Genomic DNA, 18,737 nt, shown 5'->3' on the forward strand with positions numbered 1-18,737 from the left:
TGTTGTTGTTGGTGAGTTCAGTTTGTTATATGAACATTATTCCTGAGTCTCTGTGACATATTAGGAGGATTTTATGGCCAGTTGCTTTAGATTTATTACATAATGCACCTTTAAATCAAAGCAGTGGCGGATCTAGAAAATTCTACATGGAGTGGTAAGAGGTTTTGACAGGGTGGCATGGGAGGACGGTACACAAGAATCCCCCAATGTAAATGGATTTAACATAACAAACATAAAAGTACTTTAAAACTAATTACTGTTTTTTCATGAACAATAGGAACAAGCCCAGTGCATCTCTTAAAAAAATAAAAGTACTAATAGAAAAATCAAAATCTAAAAACTTAAAAGGCAGAGTACCCTCTTCCTCCCTGTCACTCACAAAAGTTAGGGGAGCAGCCCCGCCCCTGAATCAAAGTCATAAAAAGTACCATGACGCGTTATCAGAGATAATGGAAACATGTTCATTTAACTCATACAAAATTGTGCAACCACTTTATTCAGATTTCAGTTTCAAATTCTGTTTTTGGTCAGTTGCTCCGACCACCATCACTGACCCTATAACGAGCGTGTAGTTCTTTCATCGACAGATGCTAACACTGACATGATGTGTTAAATGTATGTATGAAGCACTTTCTTTGTTTATTTTCATCTTTTTTTTTTACTCTTTTGGGAAATTTCCAGGAGCATTACGATCCTGCGTCTGATCTCTTGCCCTTGTTTGTGTGTGTGTGTGTGTGTGTGTGTGTGTGTGTGTGTGTGTGTGTGTGTGTGTGTGTGTGTGTGTGTGGACGGTCATTGCTTTGAGGAGTTTTTCGAGAGAACTCCAGCTGTGTCTGTGTTCTGGCTCCTGAAATGTCGGGTGAAGTGCTCAGGACAAGCCTAAAGGGGGTATGAGGGGGAGAGAGGGAGCTGTTTGGGAGCAGAGGGAGACGCAAGTGTGTGTTTGTAGTGGAGTGAAATAAGAGAGGAGTAAAAAAAAGAAGACAAGGCGCACTTCACAGGGGACTGAGGGACGTAGGGTGGGCAGGGGGGTTAAAGAGGACACAGTCACACTTACTTTTATGACTACATTGTATTTTTACTAGTGCTCTGTGTTGTCTTCTGCACGGTGTAGCGTATAAAGTAGCACAGCGCATATTTTCCTCTGTGACTAATGCTGCTGTACATGGTACATGGTCTGTTCAAGAAACTAAATAAACTAAATCAAACCATAGCAGCCAATATCGTCTCCTGTAATAAAAAAACAACCCCTAATAAATGGAAATGTTAATTATTACCCTTTCTATGCCTTACTACCTAAGGTCAAGGAAAAACACGCAGGTCCAGTGAAAGTGATAACAGGAGCTGCTGGGACTTTCTGACAGAGCGGAGCTGGCAGGGCGTGGGAGCCTCCCTCGGACTCCTGTCAGCTGGGAGCATGGAGAGGCCAATCACTGACACAACTAAGCTGCATGCCTGCCACTTCCCCAGCAGGGGGAGCCCTAGCCTCCTGCCCTGTGTCATGCTGTGTGCACCCCTGAGGAAAAATTCATATCTTTTAACATCCCCTCTACCCCCAAGGTGACGGGATAACAACCACGCCAAGAGTCCACATAACAAAACATGACCTGCAGGTCTCTGTGCTGCACTAAAGATACTTTAATTGAGATAAAAAAACGATCTAGGCAGTAGACACCCCATGGAAGTGGAATTACTCTGTGTGTTTTTTCATTAAGCCACACAGGAACAAAATAAATGTAAGGTGCTGGTTACTTTTGAGTAATCACTCTCAATATGTGATTTCACAGGTTATACTCTGTGCAGCCGGAGCCGAGAGTACATTTCAAGTAATAAATTTGACTGCCGGTAGCAAATGTGATGGGGGGGGGGAAAAAAGCAAAACAAGTTTTCTGTGTCTGTATAGATGGGCACATGCAGTACTGTGCGCAGTGTCAAGATCGACTAAAAAAAGAAATCTTCTCGCCAAGTCTCATCCTTCTAAACTCAGTCCCTTTTAGTCCAGAGGACAATCTGACAGCCAGCCTTCAAAAGACAAACCCATAAAGTATTTATGCGCGTGCCTGGGGTCCAGTGAATTCAGACAGCCACCGAAGAATTCATTAAAGGTGGTGAAAGAATTGTTGGGCCTTATCAAATTTAAACCAAGGCCAAACAAGAAGCACACACTATAAACACAGACACAGCATGTTCCTGACACAAAAGACAACAGATACTGCCTTGATGGCCAACTGTGGATGAGGAAGGGCGAGGGTAAATTGAGATGACATCAAGATTCTTCCTGTTGCTGCAATAACCACATCGTCTTCCAAGGGAACAGCATTTAGCTAAATGCAGGTCGGAATATCAGACTCTTAAAATGACAAAACCCTAACCCATAATGGATATAATGCCATACCTGCTTCTAGAATTCGTCGGTGTAGCAATCCCGGATGGAGAAAGGCCTCGTCCTTACATGAGCGTATATGCGTTCCCACCAGGTCTGAGTTGGTGGCGAGTATTCTTGCGCTTTCCTCGTTCAGATTCACCCCAGCCATAGAGGCCACGTCGTTAATGTCGTCATCATCCCTGAAACATCAAAGATGGGTTATTACCAAATTACGGAAAATGAAAATACTGTATTCCTACATTAAAAAGGCCTATGGGTAGTAGTTATTGATTTTATTTACTTATTTATCAACTCTGATGTGTGTAACATTTATATAGTCATTGTTTTGTATCCTATCGTATCATAATGCATCGTAGTGAGTGCTTTGTTGGTATTTATGATGCAATCATTTCTGCACAAACGTGTTATAAAAGCTCAAGTGGAAAAATATGCTTCTTAATGGGGCACATTTGATGTTTTTCTGTTTTGTGAGGATTGCATATTCATAAATAGTTCACACTGGTGAATAACTGGCACAAGCTACTTTTTGTAATATATGTACAAAAATGATGTACATGTGCAGTTCAGGGTCAATTAAAGGTCAATTTACACAGGTCAGTGAAGTTTGCACAACGGTTAGGGCACCTGGATAACACCAGGAAAAAGTGGCCCACTTGGGCCTGGATGTTCTCCTCCCGTGTGTGCTTAGGTTTTCTCCAGGTTCTCCGGTTTCCTCCCACAGTCCAAAAACATGCAGATTTAGGGATTAGGCAGCTTGTACACTCTAAATTGACTGTAGGTGTGAGTGAGTGTGAGAGTGGATGGTTGTTAATCTCCATGTGGCCCTGTGATGGACTCAGTATTCACGTTCTATTCCTAATATTATCATAATGTATATTCCTTAAAAATAATGCGTATAGTGTTTTATTCATGAGTATTTTCTTGGATTAAGGGGTTATGGTTTGGTCGTAATGGCACACAATTCCCATTTCAGGGCCTGTTTGTGTCAACAATCAGAGACGCAGGGAGACGAAGAGCATTAGGACGGACTTTAGCTTTGGCAAGGAAGCTCCTGAGGATTGGCACTGAGCTGTGATGAATCAAGCTATACACTAATGTCAGCAAATTCTATTTACAACGTACTTAAGACACATTGCAATGTATAATTCCCTCGAGGGTCTGGTCATTTCTCTCAGATAGAACGCTGGTTTTCATATTATTCATATGAGCAAAGGAATATAAGATGTAAACATGCAGATCATTTCAGTCAACAAGGTCCCCACACCCTTTCAAAAGAAGGGAGTAACGTTCTTTGTGAGCTGTCACAAAGACAAATTCCTTCACAATTATTGTAGTTGGCAAGTAATGACTCGGATTCTGGCCTGAATTAGCAGAGCAGTGATGTGTTGTGCTTACAGGACTGGCCCAGAGCAAGCAGCAGATTTTCTGAGTGGCTTTGACAGAGGGAACAAAGAACCACAGAACACACACAGAGTGGCCTCTCGCCACTCACTGGCTCACCTCCACAGTCATTTACGTCCATGCCACTGTTGTTGGTTGCGACAGAGTCTGTGCATGTGTTGCTTTTGCGTATGCGTGTGTGTGTGTGTGTGCAGTGCGGGGCCCCTGAGTTCTGCCCGAGAGCTGGCGCACACCATCAGCCAACTCCACTGTGCTGAGGTCCTCCTGCTCCTCGGTGCTGCCACAGAAAGCCGATATGAAACCTGACACCACGGCAGGAGGTTGACAAAGACGATTAGATCGGCTCCCTGAACCTCGCACACCTCAACCTTCTCCCTCGTTTTCCTCCTCTCTTCCGTCTAATTATGACTCGACTTCACATAAGAGGATCTCCACAAACAACACAAGCATGGATATACAGGATTATACCCTGCACCCCTGCTGCACCTCAGGCTGTGCAACTTTCGTCATCACGTCCTAGTGGATAACTTGAAGTGTCTTGAAAGGAAACATGCCCGAGGCCATGTTCACTCAGGCAAAAAGTAGCTGCAACTTCCACAGCTTAAAACTGTCTGCGTGGCTAATGTAGATGATTGATTACACAAGATCCCTTAAAACTAAAGCATTATGCAATATCACCAGTAGTCATCTGTATGTAATACACTATTGGAGCTGTGTAAAGAACAGAAAAGCCATAAAAAATCACCATAAAATAAAACATTCCCATTTTTGTGAAGCAAACGGAACATCACATGGTTTTACTTTACTCAAGCACAATGGGAAGAGTCTGAAAACCTCCCCAAAAAATGTGCTTATCTCTTGGTGAGAGACACTCAACACATTCTTTTTGGACAGATCGATTAGACCAAAACAGGCTATCTTAGATGATATTTAGGAAAATACGATAGGGTATGGTATGATACGATACGATACACTCTTAGAAATAAGGGTTACAAAAGGGTCCTTCTACAAGGGCTAAGGTTCTACCTGGAACCATTTGCTTCTGAAAAACCCTTTTCTGATGAAGTTTTTCAAGGGTTCTTGGTAACACTAATGGTTCCAGTAAGAACCCCTTTCCTGAATAAAGGGTTTTACAAGGGTTCTTGGTGGAACCCTCCAAAAGGGTTCCAGGTGGAATCTTTATAAAAATGTTCTACCTTGAGCCAAAAAGGCTCTCCTATGAGGGCAAGCCAAATACGATGTGATGCAATATGATACCATAAGATAGGATACGATACGATACTATATGGCGTATCGTATCGTACGGTCCAATACGATACGATGCGATGCGATGCGATGCGATGCGATGCGATGCGATGCGATGCGATGCGATGCGATACGATGAGATACGATGCGATGGGCTACGATACTATATGATGTGATACGATACGGTCCGATACTATACGATACGATGCGATGCAATACGATGCGATGCGCTACGATACTATATGATGCGATGCGGTGCGGTACCATACCATACCATAGGATACCATAGGATACGGTACCAATGCGATAGGATACGGTACGGTACGGGATGATAGGATACGATCAATAGGATACGATACGATACGATACGATACGATACGATGCGATGCGATGCGATGCGATGCGATGCGATCCGATGCGATGCGATGCGCTACGATACTATATGATGTGATGTGATACGGTGCGGTACCGTACCATAGGATACCATAGGATACGGTACGGTACGATAGGATACGGTGCGGTGCGATACGATACAAAAAACCTTATTGTCCCCGAGGGGGGATTTTGTCTTTGGCACACGCTTCACACCTAAATGCTTTTCCACAGTTGCAGTAAATACCAAATCTCAAAACCCAGCAATTAAATTAAGTCCACTTTGCACGTACAAATATTGAGTATTACACATCACACACACCCTGTGGTAAAAATACCATAAGACAACTGCACAGTCCTCAACCAGCATTGTTTTAATTGTGATGAAGTAGGTACAATTAATTTTTGAAAAGGTTGGGTTTATATATCTGCCACAGGGTAAGAGCATGCCTCAAGCCACAGCTGTTGCTGGAGGCACTGAAACACCAAAAGGAGAATTTACTGTGTATTTTGTTATGTGTTTTTTTTATTTTTTTTTTATCCAATTTTAAAAATCAAACATGAACGTCACTATATTAAATAATGGCCATATTTTTATATCTATTGGCACAGCTAGAGCTGCAAAACATCTCAATTCCTGGTGTCCTTTTCACAAGCCTGCATGTATAGGTATTCAGAAAGTACTTTAGTCTGAGATGGGACAAAAACATGGAGCCAAGAACAAAATTAAGAGTCATAACTTCTTTTTCTTTGAAGGGCTGATTTCTCGGAATATCGCTCAAATCAAATCAGAGCTGACAACAGGTCTGACATTAAAGGGAGGGAATGAGATATGAAATGCAAAAATATTTCTGACTCTACCTCTGCACTAATAAAGCAGAGATGTAATTAGCTTCCACAGACGCAAATGAGCAGTGCATTGGGTTGCCCTGAGGACATGGAGCCGGCAGTCACAGGAATACATATGCATGTCTTTTTCATATCAAGCTTGTGTCTCAGTGAGGGCACGCCTTAGGTAGCGGGAGGGCGCTGCTTACCATTTCTAGATTATGTGCGAACATGTGGATCGGTGAAGGTATATCCAGAGCTCTAATGTACCCCTTCAACACCATCCCACTCGCCACATCCCTATGGGGTAAAGGTGTCTTTACCCAGGCGGGAGGGACTTGATTAATCTCCTCGACTCTCACACTCATGTGAGGACATGTTGTGCCCACAAAAACAAAACATGGACCAATAAAGCTTTCCACAGAGCAGCCTGGGGTCCACTGGTCACCTGATGGGGACGATGTGCTCAGGAACCAAATGGATGGCAGCACTGGGGGTCAATAAACTCATAAAAACATTATAAATTCAATGTATATATTAATAATTTAAAATACAAGTGCCTGGGTGTGCGATGCAGCTGATGTTCTTGCGCTTTGATGTGGCCATTATTAACACCACATTAACATGTCTTCCATTCCTATTTACCATTGAGACGAGCTTACATCCTTCAGTTTCATCGTAGGTGATTCTGAACATGCTCTCAATTTCTAGTTACTTTTTATTGATATAAAACGCTGCAGTTTACAGAGCAGTTGCGGATTTAACCACAAAGAATAATTTCACTTTGCTGGTAAATGGTGGGAAAAAAGCTGGTTGACATTTCTCATCCACTTTGAAGAACAGGAATTTGCGTTCCTTATTGTACATGTGTATCAGTGTGTGTGTGTGTTTATGTGTCCACCGTGCAGGACAGGGCTGGATTTGAGGGGCCGCGGCTGAGCTCAGAGGTTGGCAGAGAGGGCTGAGGGCCTCGACTGGCTCGACTGTGATTACAGCGGATGTTGAGTGTTTACAGAGAAATGTGGAAAAGGAGGGGGCAACAGAGACAGCTGCTTTCACTCTGTACTGTAAACTTCACACACACACACACACACACACACACACACACACACACACACACACACACACACACACACACACACACACACACACACACACACACACACACACACACACACACACACACACACACACACACACACACACACACACACACACACACACACACACACACACGTTACACACACTGACACAAGCACATACACAGATGGCTGTAGCTGCACTGGAAACCCCACAAGCCCTGCAGTGTGTATGTGTGTGTTTGTGCTACAGCTGGCCTGCTGGGACCAGTGGCTCAGAGTGACAGACACACACATCAGTCCCAAACTACAGTTGAACATGCACAGTGCAGGCTGGGTGGGAGACTCTGATGGAGGCTGACTGACCAGGCCCGCCCGTGGAGTTATTTTTTTCCTCTTTCTTGCTTATATTCACTTGATCCTTTTTGCAATAGTTTCTCTTTCTTTGTATCTTTAACTTTGTTTCTGTTCAAGAACTTCTCAACATTTTGGTCAAAAATGTTGAGATTTTCTAACTAAAATCTTACCAATATGGGCCTTGTACTTTCAATTTGTTTTGTAATGGCATCCAACACCATCCCCTTCTAACACTGAACTCTGTTCCAACATGTTTATATCCTCAGGATAGAAAAACAACAGCAAACCATAAACAGTGCAGGGCCAGGCAACGAAAGAAACTAAGACGTTTCAGACGCCAGCAACCGACAAAGGTCCAGCTAAAACCTTCGCGCTGTTCGCTCTGTTCGAATTGTACACTAAAAATAGAAATAATAACAATGGATTTATATAAAGCAGTGATGTTTAACACTCACAATATCAAGTTCAACAACATTTTGACTGAAGTGAAGTGACCACATGTCTTGTAGCTTGTTCCACACACAAGTGCAGACCAGGTATAAACTTAAGCACCACATGGCTGCAATGCTTTTTTTCTGTGACAGCGGTGCTGTGTGCGTTATTGGGTTTATATTGAAACCAGTGAGATTGTGTGTGATGATGAGGGCCACTGTGATCACTGCAGGGAGGAGAAAAGGTCGTCAGTAACAAGCCAGCCTGACAGCTTAATTACCAACGCAGCTAAAGATTTATTGGTTTATCAATCAGAGCCCCTGGCGTTGCCTTTCCCCTGAGGAGATGGAGGCCATTTACAATGAACCCGTTGGCCCATGTGACCTAAACTCTTCCTGCCTTCGCACGAGCTCATGGGGGAACTCACAAAGCCCAGCTCCTGATGTCAGTGCACGATGACAGTGTACGTATATATATATACAATCTTTGGGTATCAGTACTGCACATACTGCATGTTCATGTGCACCCAAGCTGAGACACAAACACAAACACAGATGAACAAAGGCTTACATGCAAACATCACACAACACACACACACACAAATACAAAACATGGACCACAAAGGCCAGCATGTGGGCAATGAACCTTTCATGTTTTTGAGACAAAAGCCCAACTGAAGCTGAGACATGACCAGGGAGAGAGAGAGGCGGGGGGGGGGGGGTAGAAAGAGAGAAATGCTGCAGGCTAAATACCGTATGGTTGACTTCACCGAAAAAGGTATTTTCAGAACCGCATCCAGAATTTCCAGCCATCTGGACACAATTAACTTATTTCTAAATTAAGATTTTGCTCATTACTAATCCTGTCGATGAGTTGTGACACTGACACAAGGAGGGCAATTGTGAGGCGAGGGGGGGGGGGATCTATTGGCTGGTCGTGTGTTGCTATGTGGTGGGCGCAGAAAGAAAGGACCACCGATCAACCAGGCAGGCAGGCAGGCAGCCAGGTGACCAGGCGAAGCAACTGGGATAAACACTCACAGCCTTAGCTGAGAGTGTAGCCTGTAGTCATGCCAAGGCATCTTAGTGAAATGCTGCCCCCATGTGACGACTGCTCGGAACAACAGGTGCTTGATGCCGAAACGACTGGTCTCGTGTACCTGAAAGAGCCTCCTCCGGGGTCGTTGAGCTTGTTTTTCTGATTCCCAGAGACCTGAACAGCCAAGCCCATGGGGCTTTTCCCTGCTTGGATAACAGCTCCCTTCCCCATTATGCCTGTTAAGGTAAGATAACAACAAAACAGAAAGAGGAAAAACATTAAACAAAACAGGAAAGCAGTAATGTTATCACTGAAGTGTCCCTTTCTGTCAGTGTCAAATATCCTCCTGTGTGACGACTACTTTCAACTGTCTCCGTTTTCCTCACAGGCACACATCTTTTTTGGGGGTGGGGAGGGTAGTAGGGGAAGTGGTACTGTCACTCTCCCCAGGTTGGTGCGGAGAGCATTGCTCTGTCAATATCACTGTGCTTTACCAGCTCTCCTTACACTCCTAAACCGCATCCTGCTCTGAGACACATTTTCCAGAGAGGCACAAGGACTGCCAGAGAGAATTTAAACTTGATTTTAACAGGCATGTTCCTCGCCAAGAGGCAAAGAAAAGTATTTTTAGAACTATCCCCGCATTCCAATTTATGGGCATAAAACAACCTACAGATTCTGCACTGCAGGCGATCTTCGTGAAGGGGGGAAGATCAAATTTGTATGCACCGCCGATCATCCACACACACACACACACACATACACACAGGTACAAAAACACGCAGACACTACATACGCACACCACCTGAGAGCACAACTCTCTTTGGGGAGTGTTACGACCGGTTGGTGTTGGGGCGATATTTGTGGGCTTCTGTGGGAAGAGTGTTTGTGAATCAGTGTGAGTAAGCAGCAGCAGCACAAATGTTTGAGCAGGCTTCATAACCAGACAGGGGGGAAACAACCTGTTCTCTGTGGCTCCTGACTGTTTGCACATCTCACAGCCTCCTGAGTAGACAGTTAGAGATGCACTATTGGTTATCTTCTCTTTGACCTGTTTCATTGGCTCATTATTCAACCAAAAACATCAGGCTGAGTTCGAAAAGTTATGAAATATCGGTCATCTGGAAAACCGAAGAAATTCAGACCAGATACAGGAGAAAACAATTTGACTGTTTTGCACTGTACACTCTTAGAAATAAAAGTGCTAAGTAGAACCATATAAGGTTCTTTGGCTTGTCCTCATAGGAAAACCCTTTTTGGCTACAGGTTTTATAAAGGTTCCATCTGGAACCCTTTTGGAGGTTTCCACCAAGAACCCTTTTAAAACCCTTTATTCAGGAAAGGGGTTTTAAAGGGTTCTCTGGATCAAAATGGTTCTTACTGGAACCATTAGTATTACCAAGAACCCTTGAAAAACCCTCTCTTCGGGAAAGGGTCTTTCAGATGCAAATGGTTCCAGGTAGAACCTCAGGCCTTGTAGAAGGACCCTTTTGGAACCCTTATTTCTAAGAGTGTATGCGTATTAATTTGCACTAAATTATAAGCTACTTCAATTATCATAAAATCACCACAGTTTAGTTCTTGCTTTGCTAGACTTTCTTCTTTTTCTGTATATTCTGTTATTTATATTTGGTTATTACTTAAAATTTGGTTATTTAAATTTTCTTAGCTAATTCTTATTTTTATTATATTCTCACACATAGCCATACAGCACCTTCCCATCAGAGTTTTTAACTTAATTTAACATAAATGTGTATTAGTGTTTGGGCTGACGGGGATCAGAGGCAGAAATTTTGTTCCTACGTCATGTTTAATGTGTGTTAATGTGAATCAGAGGACCAAATCTCAAACTTTCCAAAAATCGTACACTCGGTTTTGTCTTTTCTCTGAACCTGGATTGAACAGTTCACTTTTTTTTTTTTGTTAGCACAATAAAAGACACGAGTGCCTCAAACAAATAGTGTACATGTAACTGATTTCAGGAGAACTCAATCAAAAGTGCCTGGCAAAGGCCTGCAGATGTCCCACCTTGTGTTCTGACAGACTGTGTGATCACCACGGGCATCCGCACCTGGCCACCAACACCACTCGCTGTCTTCACTCCCTGAGGAAGCAGGAAAAGGAAATAAATAAATAAACAAACATAGATTGTCTACTTTAATAAAGCATTTCAAAGAATGACACAATTTGAGAGTGTAAGGGGAGATAAAAAATATGAAAAGTATGAAATTTCCCCGTCTGCTCGAGAATTCCTTGACTGGCTGAATTCTTGCACAATCCCCGAGAGAAACTGTTCAAGGGAAAACTAACTTTTGTCAGTTTGTGATGCGGGGACAACCTTGTCACGAGCAACTCTGCTTTTTATTCTTCACCGTGACATAATAATAGGAGGGATAGATAGCAGAATTAGATGCAGAATAAATGCAGGGATGATGAATTCAACACACTGTACTGAGAATGTGGATATCAATTTAATGATGAATTTCTGTCACCGTGCGTGACCTACATTTGTGTGCATTTTCAGATAAAGACAAAGGCAATAAGAAGTCGAGACTGACGTGAAAAAGTAGTTTAGTTGAAGAAGTATAAGTAGAAGAAGAAGAAGCAGAAGGGGGGTGAGGGGCTGTGCTGGGCTATTAGAGTCACTTCCTTCCTTGGTAGCAGCCACTGGCTGGGCCTCAGGCTCAGCCATCCATTTGTACCAGTTTGCTTCTTGCTGCATATTTTTCAGCCTTGTTTTCCATTCCCTGACACATGCTATATTACTGTTCAAGCTACGGAAAAAAAAAAGAAGACACAGGCCATTTTTCCCAGAGATCCACTGCAGGGGCCTGTGAGAATAGCAGGGGAAGGGGGGAAGAATGCATTCAGCACAGGCAGAGATAACAAGCACCTCTGGCCACCCGATGACACAGTTGAGAGAGGGGGGGGAAAACAGGTAGGAAGTTAAGGATTCTAGTGGTAAATGAAAAATAAACTAAACTCCCATGCTTGTGTGAAATGTTATTCTTAAGAGTGAAATTAAATTCAAGATGTTTTAATTGCTGCTTGGAAGGTTTGTCAAAGAGCGGCACTTTCATAGTAAAGCAATATTTGCTTGTGCTGTAAACTGATGATGACAAAAAAAAGAGCCTCTGTCGAAAGTGATCGCACTCACTTTGTTAATGTGGTAATGTTTATCTAGAATACATCATGTCATTGCATTTGCATCACTCTTTAGACACTTATTTGACACTTTATTTATATTTCACTATTGATGTATATTGTTATTTTTGTGCTTTGTTATTATTGTCATTTTTGCCATTTTTGAGCAACCTGGAACAAGAATTTCCTTTGGGATTAATAAAGTTCTATCTTATCTTATCTTAATGTATAGAGAGGATATGTGTCAGGACTTATGTAACTGGTAAGTGAAAACATGTTGTTCCATATATAAATAAATATATAAATGTCAGAAAGTGTTTTTTAAACCTGGAAGTGATGATGTTCTCAAATGTCTGATTCAGTTTTAATGATTTATTTTTTATATGAAGCAAATAAACAGAAACAGAAAACTTTAATCAATTAATCCATCTTGATATCATGATGGTTGACAGTTAAATTAGTAATTGATTAATAATCAAGTAATCAGATATATAAAAAATACACATAGTTGCATTAAAGGTGCCATATGTAAGATTGTGGCCAAAAAACGTTACTACAGTCTTTTAGGTTTCGTTTTCTGACGTGACTGGCAACCCGTGGTTGCTCGGCAGCTGAGACTCTACTGACTGCAAGGATTGGTAGATGGCGGTAGGTGGCGCCACATGCCAAAACATGATTTCAAAACATAAACACGATTCGCAGTCTGCAAAATGTTTTTTTTAATGCAAATATTTTGGCTGTACTGTTGTTGTTGGTGAGTTCAGTTTGTTATATGAACATTATTCCTGAGTCTCTGTGACATATTAGGAGGATTTTATGGCCAGTTGCTTTAGATTTATTACATAATGCACATTTAAGGTTTACTTACAACAATCCCAAATATAATTTACCTTGTGGATGTTCAGGGTCCACTTTCAAGTCTTTTGCAAGTCTTTGACCAAAAAATTGTTTAACGTGTTTTTCTCCTCAGTGTTTATCCAAAATATAAAGACAGCTTTATTAGATTTTCTATTTTCTTGTACTTTAAACTGTATACAAAAACATCTGCAGTACTACATCCTATAGTGAGGTTAGTGTAACTATAGAGGAAACCTTAAATAATACAGTCCACTACAGATAAGACAAGATTTTTTGCCAGGAGTGATCATTTACTGATGTTTTGTGTGGTAGCTTATGCTGGTATGTGTTCATGTGTGTGTGCATAAGAAAGAAAGAGAGAGAGAGAGAGACCAGCGGCGTTTTCTGGTCATAGACTGCGGCCGTCCCATTGCTTTTAAAATTGACCTGGGGCTGACCTAGTTACCTCGTTTCACCCTTTCCACGGTTAACAGATAGATAGAGAGAGCAGTGAAGAGAGGAGAGGATGGAGGGAGGGAGATGAGATGAGATGTGAGAGTGAGTGGGGGTTAATACAGTGTGAGAATCTGTTGGAGAGATGTGGAGAGCGGTGAAGTGAGGGGCAAGGGACAGAAAAAAGCAAAAAAAGAGGAACACTGAGAAAGACAATTGGGATGGAGAGAGGGACGGAGATACGAAAGGGACGCAAACTAGACAGCGTGTCAGAGAGAAAGTGTAAAAGAGTAGCCTCAGCTCGCCCAGACCAACCCCAGTCTGACCACACTTGAACTCAACACAGTGTTGTCACATGACACGCACGCACACATACACAGGGAGCATACACACCCTAGGGGTGGGACAAATATTGATGCAGCGATATTTAGCACGTGGCTAGCACTGTTGCCTCACAGCACGAAGGTTTCTGGTTTGTGTCCCGGTCCTGGGGCGTTTTTGTGTGGAGTTTGCATGTTCTCCCTGTGTGTGTGTGTGTGGGGGGGGGGGGGGTGGTTTCTCCCACATGTTCAAAAACATGCAGAGGTTAACTGAAAACTCTAAATGATTGTTCTTCTAAATATGTTGGCCTCTGCAATGTCCAGGTTGCACACCGCCTCTCGTCTCTTTTCGATAATTTAACATTTTAACGTGTAGATCTAAACTTCCACAAGAGCTTTTTTTTCTTTTTTGGGTGGTAAACTGAGTGTAGATCCTCAGTGAGTGTAAGTGTGGTGTGATTCTACACATCTATCTCACTGTTGGCTGTGTGGACTCTCAGCCATGGGCACTGTGACACTCACCAGTCTGATAATTCAACCTTGTGGAGGATCCATCAAAAGACATACACATGAACACTTCGGGTCACTTAGAAACGTCCTTATTTTTGAAGGAAAGGCACTTTAAACTAACATTAAATGAATCAGAAATACACTCTATACATTGTTAATGTGGTAAACGACTATTCTAGCTGAAAATGTCTGGTTTTAATGGAATATGTACATAGGTGTACATATTCTAATGGTACATTATGTTAGAATTATTATTATTATTTTGAATAAAAATCATTATTTCTAATCTTGTCAATGTCTTGACTATATTTTCTATTCATTTTGCAACTCTTGATGAATAAAAGTGTGACTTTTAATGGAAAACACAAAAAAATGTATAGGTGACCCAAAGCTTTTGAACAGTAGTGTATGTACAGTTACACTTTTAATAACTGCACTTGTCCTATAAATTAATATATATTTTTCTTTGTATTTTACTGGAATTATCAATTTTTCACTGATATACAGTATAGTCTGTAGGTTACCTACGCCAAGGAGGAGGTTTTTGCTGGAGTTTGTTTGTCTGTTATAAACATAACTCGAAAAGTCATGGACGGATTAGGATGACATTTTCATGAAATGTCCGCAGTAGGACCAAGAACATTGAGGAGTACATGATTACATTTTAGGCGTGATCCATAGACGCTATCACTGGTTACAACACTCTGGTCTGACCCAGTTTTGCACCGGCAGAAAAAGTTGTAAGCACTGTGCCTACAACTTTTTTTTATATGTTGCCAAAATATCAATGCTAAGAGTAGATTTTCAAAGGCTTAGCTGCCTTGGCGAAGGTCTGCGCTTTCCGAGTGCTTTTCTAGTTTTATTCATGTGACGAGTGTAAGTCACTCTTTAATTCAATTAACTCATGATCGCATTGACAGTATTTAATGTGGTACAAGCGGCTACACTGGGGTCTGTTCCAGCAGGACCCTTCCATACATACATACCATGGCAGCTGCATGTCCATGCGTCCCGGCGGGTAGCGCGCTGGCACCCGGAGTGGTGCTGACGCTGTTAGTGCGGCGTATGTGGACAGCCGGACCAGTCACGATGGCAGGAGGGACACCACCGGGCGCTGGTTTGACTCCCTGCTGCGGGGTCAGGGTGTGCTGACTATTCAGCAAAGACAGCCTCAAGGCCGGGAGGCTCTTCTGTTGACAGGGAGAGAGAGAAGCCAGAGTTTATAGTCATAGAGCAAAACAGACATGCATGAGAAAACACCAAACACAGCTGCAGAAGCAAACAGTGTTGTGGTCACTGGCTAAGTCTGTGTTATGTTATTACAAAGGCATGGCCACAGATGCTTGTCCATTTTTGTTGGATTTATAAACTGGAAAAAGTATGATTCTACCCTAAAACTCAAGATAATTCACATACGGAGTGTGTGAAATATGTATATTTCATACATAAAAGAAACCATATGTAAGTTCTGCCACTGGCGTCTCTCAATCAAAACAATAGAAGGTGACCTAGTTTGATGACATCGTGAAGCAGCGAGATCTTCGGCGGACGAACGCACAGCAAATCTAGCGTTGATGAATACACAAAATAAGATGGAAAACACAAAAGACAACACACTGTTTAACAGGTAGCACAGAGGATTTCCTTCCTCACTTTGATATTTTCATCGAGGGTTTTCCTCCGGGAATTTACAGGTGAAAGCAAACTTTCAATATGTGCTTTACGGTGGACACTGAGGTCAGAAGAAGTCATGCAGCTTGCGGTGTGTGATACACAGAGGAGTCATAAGAAAATATGTAGGGAGAGTCGAATGTGTGTGTGCTGTGCATGTTGCCTCTTTTAGTGCTCATTAATTGACAAGTTCTGTGAAGCCTCCATAGTCTTGTCACAATAGCAGAGACAGGTAGAGCAGATGATGTTCAAAAGGTACAGTGCTCAGAAAATCGAAAAATGTACTTCTGATGAGAGCTGCAACTAATGATTAATCAATTAATCATAAAATGTCAGAAAATGTTGCTCAGTGTTTGTCAAACCTGGAAATGACGATGTTCTCAAATGTCTTGTTTTGTCCACAAACCAAAATGATTCCGTTTTAATGATTTCTTTGTTATGTGGAGCAAAGAAACAAAAAAAGTTATTGACATTGAAGAAGCTAAAATACGATTAATTTAGTAATCGATTAATTGTTTCAGCTCTACTTTTGATGTCTTCAGGTTCCAAATTAGACAGATTTTTGACATAAACAGCCAAACACTGCATGACAATATGTTTTTGGAGATGTGTTGGACAGTTGTGACACTCAACACTGTTTTGTGGGGCTACTGTCACACGCAGAGGTCAGAGGTGTGTCTTCAAAGGCGTCAGGGAAACATTTGAGAGGGGGCAGCTTATGAAGCCAGGTGTGTGTGTGTGTGGATCAGAGGGAGAAAGATCTTTAAAGCAAGAACCCCCACCTTGAGGAAGGGCACCAGGTAAGGCTGCGGCGACGACTTGAGCTCAGCCTGCAGTCGGCTGGTGAACTCTTCCGGTTCAATCTTAGCATCCTGTTTGGGTGAAAGGGTAAAGCATTCACATGGTTAGTGAAACACACACTGAACACAGAAAAATGGCACCCCATGACTGGTGCCACCTGGGCTCCACTCATGAATAATAGCTCTGTATATAAATTCATGATAGAAAAAAAGAGAAAATTGGACAAGTTGCATGCTGCCATCTAGAGGTTTAACATATTAAATACATTAAACCACAAAAAGTAACACAATTTGACTTCACTGAGTGCAAACAGGTAAGATTAGAAGAACACACATTTAGATGGCAACTGTTATTATTACACCTAACAACAAAGTCACACATGTACCTGAATACACAAACAAAAAATCTGTGATGTTTACTCTATATGAATTGTTTCTTGGTTGGTTGGATTTCGAAGCTCACCAGCAGGTCTTGAACCAGAGACTTGACGTTTTTTGATGTCTCTGGGGACGGAGAATTGTGAGAGGCCAGCTTGATTAGTGTGGCCAGGAAATTCTTGCACTTCTTCACATTTTCTTGCATTTCCTATGAGAAGAAAAGAAAAAAGAAAAAACAATTATCTCACTCCATCTCTATGTATTTTTTGTAAGAACATTAATGCTGTATCTTCTTAATAAATAATAAAAGTACACTACCGTTCAAAAGTTTGGGGTCACTGAGAAATGACCTTATTTTTGAAGGAAAATCACTTCATTCAATGAATATAACATTAAACATAAATACACTCAATAAATTGTTAATGTGGTAAACGACTATTCTAGCTGCAAACGTCTGGTTTTTATTAGAATATGTACATAGGTGTATAGAGGCCCATTTCAAGCAACCATCTCTCCAGTGTTCTAATGGTACATTGTGTTTGCTAATCGCGTTAGAAGGCTATTGGATGATTAGAAAACCCTTGAAAACCCTTGTGCAATAATTATTTCCAATCTTGTCAATGTCTTGACTATATTTTCTATTCATTTTGCAACTCTTTTGATTAATAAATGTGTGAGTGTTAATGGAAAATACAAAAAAAATTGTATGGGTGACCCCAAACTTTTGGAACGGTAGTGTATGTCTATATTTATGTCTGTGTACATGATGGTTTTCGTGCACTTTATGTACAGTTCTGTGCACTTTATGTACAGTTCTTCTTTGTATATATGCATATGTTTATACTTATTTCATGCATATATAGTTTTTTGGTAATATTTATTTTTTTCTTTATTTTTTTTTCTTATGTATATTATACTTTTTAAAACATTTCTTTCTACTTTATGCTGGTATTTTTGAGTAGACAGCAAAGTAAGAATTTCATTGTACAGGAAAACGTGTTTCTTTACTGTGCATATGACAATAAACACTTTGAATCTTGAATCTTGAATCTTTATATCCACGCCTCAATGTCTTTGGCTTAGTATGCACTTGTGAGAGTGGAAGAATGTTAAGTTGTGAGGACATGTGTGAGATTCTTTGTCCACGGCCAGTTTGTGTGAGGCTGTGGATCTGGAGCTGAGCTTGTGACACACACAGCCTGCTGGCAGCTGTGACAGTACCCACGCCCTTGAGCGGTGGAGAGTGTGAGGTGGAGGAGGGTGAGAGAGAGAGAGAGAGAGAGAGAACGAACCTGGGACACAAGAGAGACTGCGGGGGACGCCGCGATGCCTGTCTGTGCAGGCTGCACTGGCTGCGAGGCAGCCTGGGCTGGGGTCTGGGGGGCCATAACCACAGGGGTCTGCTGCTGCGGAGCCGTCACAGCAACGGCCGGTGCCACAGGGCCCTTCTGGAAGAGCAGAGAAAGAGACAGAGAGATAAACAGGA

The 18,737-nt window shown here is 41.9% G+C and overlaps 1 protein-coding gene across 1 annotated transcript in view; it reads right to left on the reverse strand.

Moving 5' to 3' along the window:
* The window catches only part of LOC310936991 (transcription initiation factor TFIID subunit 4), a gene marked incomplete at both ends in the record, with an annotated part of 81,274 nt that overhangs the window by 51,020 nt on the left and 11,517 nt on the right, over positions 1–18,737 (reverse strand). The window contains 7 exons of the mRNA XM_083901170.1: positions 2,396–2,565; positions 9,260–9,374; positions 11,167–11,242; positions 15,389–15,592; positions 16,856–16,945; positions 17,337–17,459; positions 18,544–18,699. Coding sequence (XP_083757296.1) covers positions 2,396–2,565; positions 9,260–9,374; positions 11,167–11,242; positions 15,389–15,592; positions 16,856–16,945; positions 17,337–17,459; positions 18,544–18,699 — 934 coding nt within the window. The remainder of the gene's footprint in view (positions 1–2,395; positions 2,566–9,259; positions 9,375–11,166; positions 11,243–15,388; positions 15,593–16,855; positions 16,946–17,336; positions 17,460–18,543; positions 18,700–18,737) is intronic.

This window comes from Microchirus variegatus, assembly GCF_963457635.1.
Source record: "Microchirus variegatus genome assembly, chromosome: 14".
NCBI classification, from domain to species: Eukaryota; Metazoa; Chordata; class Actinopteri; order Pleuronectiformes; family Soleidae; genus Microchirus; species Microchirus variegatus.